Raw genomic sequence first — 11145 nt, forward strand, 5'->3', positions numbered from 1 at the left:
CGCCCTGAATTCCTTCACAGTGTCACCCTTGGCCGTCTCCACTTGACCCAAAAGGATTGCCAACTCTTTTTCAGCCGTCTCCTTAGTGTCCTGCTCCTTTTTCTTCTGACAACCCTCTTCCTCCAGCTTCTTATTCAACTCTTTCACCTCTTAGTTAAGGGTTCAGAGGGCCTCTTTCACCGCCCATCGGTCATGTTCTTGATGCGCTTGTGTAGGCAAGTGATCACCCCTTCCTTGGCGACACCTCTATCTTGCAACGCCTTCATATGAACCATCGCTTATAGAACAGGGCTTTCGTAAGCGTTTAAGCATAAAAAATGAATAGGTTAAGAGAAGTGAGGAAGGGACGTACCCGGGCAAGGTCAAAGAGTCCTGACGACCCTGGTTCCTCCGTCCCTTGCTTAGCACAAGGGTCTACATCCTTATCCCTAATGATGGACTTCATCATTTCAACGGCGTAGTCCTTGTGTGTAAGAAGACGACGGTCTGTTTCCCGGATGACAAGGCCGAATGTCGACATCAGTCTTTTGCCTGCCCTGTGTTTGGGAGGCGATGTCTTCTTAGGGGGAACCTCCCCAGGAGTTGGGGGTACCTTTTTGGACGGGTAGTCGTCCTTCCCGTCAGCTTCCTTTTCGGTGCCCCTTTACTGACGGCCTTAGGGGCTGATGAGGATGCCCCCTCCTTTTCCTTGGCCTTCCCCTCCTTTTTTTTGCGGGCAGTAGTAGCCTTTATCTGTGCCCTCAACCTAGTTGCCTCCATCTCTACAAAAAGGCAAATAAGGAGTATTAAGGCAAGCGACAGTGTTAGATAAGCTGACGGGAAAATATAAAAAAGTTAAAATGTGTAACTTATGATGATGGGAGTAAGCGTTAAGACGACGGACTTCTGATGTTGGCTCAAGACCCCCACAATAAGCGTGAAAAGTGTTGAGTGTAATGAGATCCCGACACTTCCGCTTGTCCAACGGGATTTTTGTTACTCGGTGAATAAAGTCTTCTTGCTCACTTGTGATATGTGAACGAACACTAGCTGTAATGGAAGGGAAAAGCAGACGATGTTAGAAACTTAACAAATAAACTGAAAGAAGCAGACGGGGTTAACCTAATGGGACTAACCTGAATCTTTAACACAGGCCCAAGTGTTGTCAAAACCATGGGGCATCATCTCCCACTCTTCCTGACGACACACCCAGTTCGTCTCTTTAACAAAGTAGTACCTGCCCTTCCAATTTCTATTGGAATCGGGCATATTGGACACTAGTTTTAGCTCATTCTTCCTTGCAGAGAAGTGATATATTCCCTTGGACAAGACAATTTGTTGGGGGTGGTAGCACTAGAAGAACTTGTCAAGAGTTAACTAACGGTTCCCTCCACTTAGGCAACCCCACAAAAACTCTGCCCCAATAAAAATTCGCCATGTGTTGGGGGCGATTTGGCTGACGAAAAACCCCAAAAAATTGGCCAACTAACGGTGAAGTACTGTCAGAGGCAGTCCTAATCTTGTTGTAAACATGGCGTCGTACATGCCAACGTCCGCAGTCTTCCCTATATAACACCTCTCAGACTTTCCAGGGAGACGGATTGGGATGTTGTCCAAATATAACGGTTATGTAGGGAATTGAAAACTTTGTCCGACATTGTTAGCAGGAAGTCATTGACCGACCATTCTTTGGGGAGAATGAACGGACGGTCATCCCCTGGGCTTCTTGAAGTACTCTCTAAGTCCTCCTTATTGCCGTCATTTTCATCCCCATCTCTCTCTCTCTCTCTCTCTCTCCTTTCCTCCTCACTGACAACATTTTCATCCCCGTCACTCTCTTCCTTTTCCTCCTCGTCATCCATACCTTCGCCCTCACTTACTACCTCATCTTCTCCATAACTTTCCATTTCCTCACCAGAAGGTTGGGCTGACGTTTCCCTCTTTGACGACCAGGAGAAGCCCTCCTCGGGCTTATGACCTGATGGGAAGACCTCGTCGTAGCTCGCTCCTTCGTAGATTGACAACTGTTCACTCGTTACCTCTCTAGACATTTGACTACCTACAAGCGATGGAGGTATTCTAAGAACCTAAGTTGACGGCCTCTAAAAAAAAAAGTTTCACAGAACAACTAAAATAAAAGAAAAGATGAAGCAGTAAAGGCAAAGGTGACCTACCAAGTAAAACTGACGAACTCTTGAAAGAGGGCGGTCTTGGCTAAAGCAAGATGGCATGGGCAAAGCTCTTAAAGTGATGGGTTCAATTTGGCAATCAACAACAGCAAAGTAGAAGAAAATGAGGGGGAAGGCTAGGTATATATAAGGGAGGATATGCACAGAAGACGAAGCGACGCCCTTGTCCAGAAGTGGAGCCAATGGAGTTGCGCCATGTGTCCAATCATTAAATAAAGGCTGCTCGAGGCAATAACCCATAAATGATTCTCTCTCTCCTGAGCAAAAGAAAATTAATAATAAAATCTAACTAGGGCAGCTGATAAGGGTAAAATTGAAAGTATACCCTCACTAATGGGAAGGCATAGAGCGAAGTTCCAAACAAACCCATCGGCTTTATTTGTGTCCATCAACAAGCGACAACAGTAGGAAGTCTACAGCTTTAAGCTGACAAGGACAACTTGGGGAGGATGGAAAGCTGACGCCACTAAGCTGAAGGAGATACACGGTTCTGACATAATCTTGACTTGGCCACCACGCATGTGTGTATAAGGAAATGTCTTGTGCCCCACACTCAGTGTTAGTTTCCTACAAGGAAACGATTCTACAATATACGCTTATAAGGATTCCTATAAGGAAAATACTTCTAAACCAAGGAAGAGATGTCAACCCTCTACTACTACAAAAGCCCCAATACCTTCACAAACCAAGGTACGCATAATTTACCCCCGCTCTAACACTTTAGAGTTGTGAGAAAAGTTCTAACTTGACTTTCAGAGTGTATTTGGCCGGCACCACACCGGTGCCCTTTGTTAGGTCTTCTCTTTTTGTTGTGCAGGTGTTATTTCGAGCGTGTGAGAATTGTGTGGCTCACTGGTGATTTTTCGGCATCATCAGATACAATCATGGATCAACCAATCATATTCAGGTATTAATAAAACAATAATCCTTGTAGTGTTTTGAACACAAAAGACCAAATTATTCTTATAGGATTTTATGGATATCATGGGGCTTTAGGAACTATTTGGAATGAAACTATTTTCTCATATATTTTACAAAACAGTATTATTAAGTTTAAAAAAGAAAAAAAAAAAAACCTATATTTGCTAGACGACAATGTCATGCACTACGTAATCAAGGTTCAAACTCATGTATGCACATTTGAGTCCAAATTTTCTGTACCACTCTATGTTCTGCCAATTACTACTTGTCATGTGTTCATTTTACTTTCCTTATACAATTACTTAAGTTTAAAATGGAAAGCAATCATACACATGACAAGTAGTGATTGGTGGAATATAGAGTGGTATACAAAAAATGGTATAGAAGATTTGGACTCTACTTTGGTCCTAAACCTCTCAAGTTAACATTAATTAAGGCTTTTATGTTATATATGTGAGACAACTGTCAAATCGGAAATTAAGAACGTAATCAGCACTCTCTTGTTTTGATAGATATGATACCAATGGAAAATTAAGGTTTTTTTTTTTGGTTATCTATGTGTCACACCATGCATTAATTTAACAACATTATTCAAGGAAAAATAGGTTGATTGGTACTAAGGAATGTCGCTTTGCAAACTTCCTCTCTCCTCAACCTATATTCTCCTTCTCTCCCAGTGTGCTTCTTAGACTTCCTCTCAATCTCAACCTCTCTAAGTTTCTTCGTCTCTTCATTCTCTTTTGCCGATCCTAGCCATGCCTCCAATCTTATCACCAATCTCAACCACTTCCGCAACCACAAGTTGGTTTCATCCTCTTCCTTAGCTAAGCATCGATCTCACCATCTTTTTCCTTAGCCATGTCATTGAGAGCTTCGGATCTCTCTTAATTGGAGGTTCTGGCTTGTGGCAATGATTACTGCAATGGTTGTGGTGGTGGTGGTTTTTTTTTTTTTTTTGGTTGTTTGATTTTGATGGGTTGTGGTGGTTGTGGGTTGATCGGCAATGGGTGGTGGTTGGGATGATTTTGGGTTTTGGTTACTATGGTAGTTTATTGATTTTGGGTGTGGTGATGGGCGTGATAGGGTTTCGATTTGGTGGGATGGGTTGTGGGTAGTGGTGGTGGTGTGTTGTAGGTGGTAGTGTAGGTTTTTTTTTTTTTTTTTTTTTTTTGGGTATTGTATGAAAATTTTAAGGATATTTTAATGTATGGTATATATTATTTTAATGTGTTGTATGGAATTGTAGAATATCTGAAGTAAGTGAATTGTAAAATGGTATGTTAAAATAGAAAAGTAACTTTTTGATGTGTAAAAATAGAATTCTTTTGGAATAGCTAATGCTAATGCTCTTAGAATAAGATCTACACTCTCTCTTTCTCTGCCACTAGTACTCCCACTCAACTCCTACTTGAGCACTAGCCCTCTCTCCCTCTAGTGAGTCACCATTGCCATTAGCTATTGTCACCACCTTAGCAATGGTTTTGTCTTTCGGCGGTGGTTCTTTCTTCCAGTGTGAGGTACAGGTACGTAGGTCTCTCTCTTTCTCTCTCTCTCCTCTCTCTCTCTCTCTCTCTCTCTCTCTCTGTGGTGGATTGGTGTTTAGTTTTTTCTTTGTTGATTTCTTAGTTTTCTTTTATTGATTTTTAAATGTTTTTGCTTTGTCTCAACTCACAGGTCTCTTTCTTTCTTTGCAATTCCTTTCTTTTGCTAACTCTCTCTCTCTCCCTCTCTCTCTCTCTCTCTCTCTCTCTCTCTCTCGCTTTGTAGGTTTGTCTCTATCTAACCTTCTCTCTATTGCTGTTAATATTGTTTTTTACTCATTAGTGTTATTTTCCTTTAGGGAGTTACATCAATACTAATATTTGAGTTTTTTATTTTTATTTTTATTTTTAAATATATTTATATTTATAGATGACATTTGAAACTCAATGCGGCACAAAATGAGGTTCCTGCAGCACCCACTCCCACGAATGAGGCTCCTCAAACGGCGGCAACAAATACTTATGCTCCTACCTCAAATCTCCCTCCCATAGAAGGTACAAAAAAAACTAACCAAACATCATATACATGGGCACTTCATCTTATTTGAAGGTAAGAGAGCCGAATGTAAGTATTGTGGCCAAACTTATGTTGCTAGGTCAAAAACTTTTGGCATTACTAACTTAAAACTCATTTGGAAATTCGGTGTAAAAAATATCCTAATAGGACTAAGGATGATACGACTCAAATGACTTTAGCCTTTAGACCGTGTGAGAGACTGCAAAAATTTGGGGTGCTCTCAAAAAAGAGATTTGGGTGCTTTGAAAGACACCTCTTTTTTTGGGTACGTGGCGTGGAGTCATTGATTGAATAAAAATAAATACAATCTTGATAAATTGAACCTTACAAGGTTTTGAGTCCTAGTTACAATCTATGCAAAAGAATAAAAAACTTTTGTCCTAGTTACAATCTACCAAAAATAAAAAGAAAGACAAAGCACATATCTACCTATCCAAAAATCCTAAGTTCGGGAGTTAGGATACAGAATGAGAAGGTGTTAGGCACCTATTTTGCCCAGACAGAGTCTGATCTTCTAGACTCTAATGACCTATATACCCTTTTTGCAAGATGTGAATGATATATTGCATATACATGACAGACACTAACTTAAATAAATTTGTTTTATGAATGTATCCTCTTTTTTATAAAAATTCAGATCTATTTTGTGAATTAAAAAAATTAGGATTTGTAAAGAAAAATCAAATCTGTTTTTATGTAGATAAAAAATTTAGATTTGTAAAGAAACCAGATCTGTTTTTATGTAAAGAAAAGAACAATATTTTTGTTAAAAAATGTCAGATCTGTTTTTGCGTGATGTTAAAAAAAATGATTTTATCAAGAAAAATCAGATATGTTTTGAACAATAAAAAAAAAAAAAAAAAGATTTTTTGGTTTATATGTAAAAAAAATCAAATCTGTTGTTGGACATAAAATTAAAAAAAAAAAAAAAACTTTTTGGAAGAGGATTCATGCACATTAGATAAATTTATTTTACGTGCATCACATATACAAAACTTCAACCTAACTTTAATTTCTTTTAAATTTCAAAATCTTGCAATTGTATCAAAGAAAAATTTTTCTTAAAAAAAATCAGATCTATATTTAATGAAAATACAGATCAGTTTTTGGAGTTAAAAAAAAAAAATCATATTTGCATTTAATGAAAAAAAAAATATAAGTTTTTGGAGTTAAAAAAAATCAGATCTGTATTTAATGAAAATACAGATTAGTTTTCACGTGTTTAAAAAAATCAGACCTGTATTTAATGAAAATACAAATCAGTTTTGTGTGTTAAAAAAATTAGATCTGAAAAATTCAGATCAGTTTTTGGTTTAAAGAGATCTTTGATAATTAGTAGATTTTGAGATTTAAGAGAGAAATCATAACAACAAATCATCTAAGAGCATATTTAAAGAAAAAAAATTTCAAAAAAAACATGGCAATTATATCTAGAATAAAAAATAATAAAACATCTTAAACCTATTGATACATCATCAAACAAAATTAATAGAAAAGACAAGAAAAGGAAAGAAATAGACTACCTCTTGCATGAGCGTGCTCTTCTTAGTGAAAGGATATTTTAGGATTTAAAAGAATTTATTCAACTCTTTGAAGCCTAAAATATTTCACTTATAGAAAAGAAATTCCTAAGGTAAGAGCCTCCATAATGTCTTTAACATAAGAGAGAAAAGAAAGAAAAGAAGAGCCAGTAAGAGAGGGGTTAGAAAGTGTGAAAAAGTGTGCTGAATTTTGAAAGGTATTCTCTATTTATAAAGGCTAGGATGCTTTGAAAAATTAGTTGAATGATCAGAATACAAATTGGGATGCGTCCTTATCTCTAAAAGATCGAAAAGGATAAAATTTATCTTAATCTAGGAGCCCTTGGGCTGTGGCTCGCATTTGTGCCAATCGACACTCCAAGAGTGCCAAATGGCCCTCTTGGGTGTTGGACCCACGTTTGAGTTTTAGTCCATTTTGGACTCTTTTTTTGAGGTTTTTTTAGCCGGGACTTGCACTTTGATGTTGTGGGGCCTGTTAGTTAAAAAGGTATAGTAATCCTCAGAAATAGGCTCGGGGCCCAAAGGCCCAGTCCGAGAACACGTAGTAATCCGAGGACAGCCTAAAAAGTTTTATTCTTATCAAATGGGTGGTATGAAAGAAATGAGTAGATATTATATACAGCGGCATAACACACGTCCGAGGACACCAAAGTCCGACGTCAAGGTAACCTTCATGTTAGCGGAAAGACCCCACCAAGTTGTATCTGAACTGGAAATTGGATATAGCTTAGGAGGCGTCGGGGAAGGTAGCAAATATCTTTTGAGGCCATCACCTCCACATTAAATGCTTTCCAGCTAACAGTCTGGCCGCATTAATGTGGAGGTGATACCTGAACAGTAACTAAGCAGCTTTATGGCCACTAAGCTGAAGGTTCCGGTAGGTATGGATGGGACAGAAAGGAGCTCCCAGGATAAGAACTACACGTGTACGATGGAAACAGGGGGAAAACGAGTATATAACATAGGAATGAAGAAAACAAGAGGAGGGGAGAAAAAAAAAGGAAAAAGAAAAAGAGGAAAAGAAAGAGAAAGAGAGAGACCAATTGAAAGAGAGCCAGGATAATTTTCCTCAGAGAGCGAACCGAAAGTATCCCTTATTGATTGATGAGTAGAACCCTTCCTGAAAAAAGTACTAGTTCTTGGACCCATACTCAAAAATTTATTGTTTGGGCGGGTTGGGCTGAAAACCCATTCATATTCAGGGTCAATCCAAATTGGGTCCCTACAATTGGCGCCGTCTGTGGGGAGAATTTGATCTGTTAAGAAGGAAGGGCAGATGTGATACTCACGATGGAAGAGGGAGTACCGCAGCAACCGTTGGCGGCCCGCAACAGGCAGATGCTAATCAACAACAAGCAGAGTCTAGGGGCTCTCAGCACGGGGACCGTTGGTTGGCCACGAACAAGGGGAGGATCATGAGGGAAGTACCCGTACAACCCATACAGATAGAAGTCGCTCCCGGGGAAAGGCCATGTTTCCCCTGTAAAGAGTGGAGGAAATTTGCAGCATGAGATCAACAAGTTGAAGAGGGAGTTGCGATATGAACGATGAAGGCGTAAGACTTATAACTCTAAGCACTCTTCTGAGGAGTCGGATGACACCAGTTACAGGCAGAGGTCGAGTACTCCCCCCAGTGAGTCTTTTTCGTGCGAGGAAGAACACCACGTAGGCGAAGAAGTAAAAGTCCGACTCGCCAGGGTCAGGGAAATGATGCCTTGAACAAGGCTTTGAATCAGGTCTCTAAGTCGCCTTTCACATGACATATTGAAGACGCTAGTCTCCCTCGACGATTCCACCAGCCTGTGTTCACCATTTATAATGGTCGAACAGACCAGTGGAACATGTTAGTCACTACAGCCAGAGAATGGCTATTCATGCCAGGGATGAAGCCTTGATGTGTAAGGTTTTCCCGTCTAGCCTGGGCCCGGTGGCAATGAGATGGTTTAATGGCTTGAGAACTAATACTATTGACTCTTTTGAGAAGCTCACTCAGGCCTTTGGCGCTCGCTTTATTACCTGTAGAAGGGTTGTTCACCCTTGGGGTCGCTACTATCCATGTCTATGCGAGAAGGGGAAACCCTAAAAGCTACTCAGATAGATACAGGGAGATGTTCAACGAGGTGGATGGGGCTCACAATGACGTGGCTATGAATACTTTGAGGAAGGTCTTCCAACTGAGCATGGTCTGAGGAAGTCCCTGATGGCAAGCCTGTTACTAGTGTACGTCAGCTTATGGATCGGATAGATAAATATAGGAGAGTAGAGGAAGATAGATGCAAGGCAGAGGGAAGTCTAAAGGGTAACTCAAGAGAGGAGGGATTTCAGGCCGGACCGGTACAACAACAACCGACCTAGGAGGGACTTGGGGGCAGTCAGGGCTGCCAACTCCCAGGTGGTTAGTGCCGTGTTCGAGAACCAGTACAGCGGGTTCTGGAGAAGATAAAGAACGAGCCGTTCTTTAGGTGGCCCAACAAGATGGCGGGGAATCCTGCGAAGCGTAATCGGAATCTTTACTGTCAATACCATCAGGACCACGGACATATCACCGAAGATTGTAACAACCTGTGGGATCACTTAGAGCAATTAGTGCAGGAGGGAAAGTTGACCCAACTTCTGTATCAGTCCGGCGACCGAGGAGGCCACGTAGGCTCGGCGTTTCAGGGAGACGCCTCAAGGGGACCTCCTTTGGGTACGATAAACGTCATATTCGCTGCCCCGGGAGGACTGGGTCTTGCCCTTCCAGGGTAATGTCTGTATCTCAGTGCTCGAAGGAGGACTCCAACTCAAGGCCGAAGAGGGCCAGATCGGGGCCTCGGTGGTGTTTAGGCTTCTCAGAAGAGGATAAGAGAGGAACCATACAACCGCATGATGATGCTTTGGTGGTTACGATTAGGATCGGAGGGTATGACGTTAAGAGAGTGATGGTTGATGATGGAAGTGCCGCCGAGGTAATGTACCCTGATTTGTTCAAGGGGCTGAATTTGAAACCCGAAGACCTGACAACATATAGTTCCCCACTGGTGGGCTTCGAAGGCAAATCGGTCACCCCGTTGGGGATGGTTAGATTACCCGTGCAGACTGGGTCAGATATGGTGGAGGTGGATTTTATTGTGGTGGATGCCTTTTCTCCGTATACGCGATTTTGGGAAGACCATGGTTGCATGCTTTGGGGCCGTTTCTTCCACTCTTCATCAGAAGGTGAAGTATCCCTCGGGGGCGAGGTTTCAGAGATTTTGGGAAACCAGAATATGGCTAGGCAGTGTATGATAATGGCCATTCAACATCGGCCAGAGACAAGTACTTCGGCTGTAGCCGAGAGTGATTATAGCAATCAAGGTTCAGGGAGCCCAGTTTGGCGCGTCCCCAGAGGAGATGAAGTGTGAAGATTTGGAAAGGGTGAATGTTGGTGATGATCCAGAGAAGTATTTTCAGGTTGGGGCCAGCTGCCCCTGTTAGAGAAAGAGCAGTTGATCGAGGTTCTTAGAAAGAACGTTGACGTGTTTGCATGGAGTGCCTATGAGGCCCCAGGGGTGGATCCGGAGTTCATCTGTCATCATCTTAATGTCAACCCCTCATGTATTCCAAAGAAACAACCACCTCGGCGTCGTCCAAGGTACATGTCGAAGCTATTAAAGATGAGGTGACTAAGTTGAAGCAGGCTGGGGCAATCAAGGAGGTATTTTATCCTCAGTGGCTAGCCAATACAGTCGTAGTGAAAAAGAAAAGTGGAAAGTGGCGTGTGTGTTGATTTTACAGATCTTAACAGAGCGTGCCCGAAGATCCTTTTCCTATGCCCCGTATAGATCAGTTGGTGGATGCTACAGTGGGTCATCCTCGGATGAGTTTTTTGGATGCCTTTCAAGGCTACCATCAGATCCCACTCGCGTTGGACGACCAGGAGAAGACTGCTTTTCTTACTCCCACTGGAAATTACCATTATAAGGTAATGCCCTTCGGTTTGAAGAACGCGGGTCTACCTACCAGAGAATGATGACGAAAATGTTTGAGCAGCAGCTGGGTAGAAACATTGAGATTTACATTGATGATATGGTCGTGAAGAGTAAGGTAGTGGCCGAGCACGTGGCGGACCTTAACCACATTTTTGAGATATTAAGGAGGCATAAATTGCGACTGAACGCATCCAAATGCTCATTTGGGGTAAGTTCAGGTAAATTCCTGGGTTACATGGTAACTCATAGGGGAATTGAAGTCAACCCTGACCAGATTAGAGCCATTGCTACTTGCAGCCACCTCGGAATCCCAAGGAGGTCCAGAGACTGACCGGGATGACTGCCGCCTTAAACAGATTCATATCCAGATCGGCGGATAGGTGCAGGCTTTTCTTCTTATTGCTCCACAATGGAAAGGATATGAATGGACCGAGAATGTGATTTAGCATTTAAGCAGCTGAAGGAGTATCTATCTCGGCCACCCCATCATGCGTCTAGCCCCAGTAG

At 41.7% G+C, this 11145-nt stretch overlaps 1 protein-coding gene across 1 annotated transcript; it reads left to right on the top strand.

Moving 5' to 3' along the window:
* The first annotated feature begins 9435 nt into the window (after positions 1-9435).
* On the top strand, positions 9436-10071 carry LOC136065412 (uncharacterized). Its single transcript, XM_065768562.1, has one exon. It carries the CDS (start codon positions 9436-9438, stop codon positions 10069-10071), a length of 636 nt encoding a protein of 211 aa, XP_065624634.1.
* The last annotated feature ends 1074 nt before the right edge of the window (positions 10072-11145 follow it).

Source organism: Quercus suber, unplaced genomic scaffold (assembly GCF_002906115.3).
Source record: "Quercus suber isolate HL8 unplaced genomic scaffold, Cork oak 2.0 scaffold_961, whole genome shotgun sequence".
Lineage (NCBI taxonomy): Eukaryota > Viridiplantae > Streptophyta > Magnoliopsida > Fagales > Fagaceae > Quercus > Quercus suber.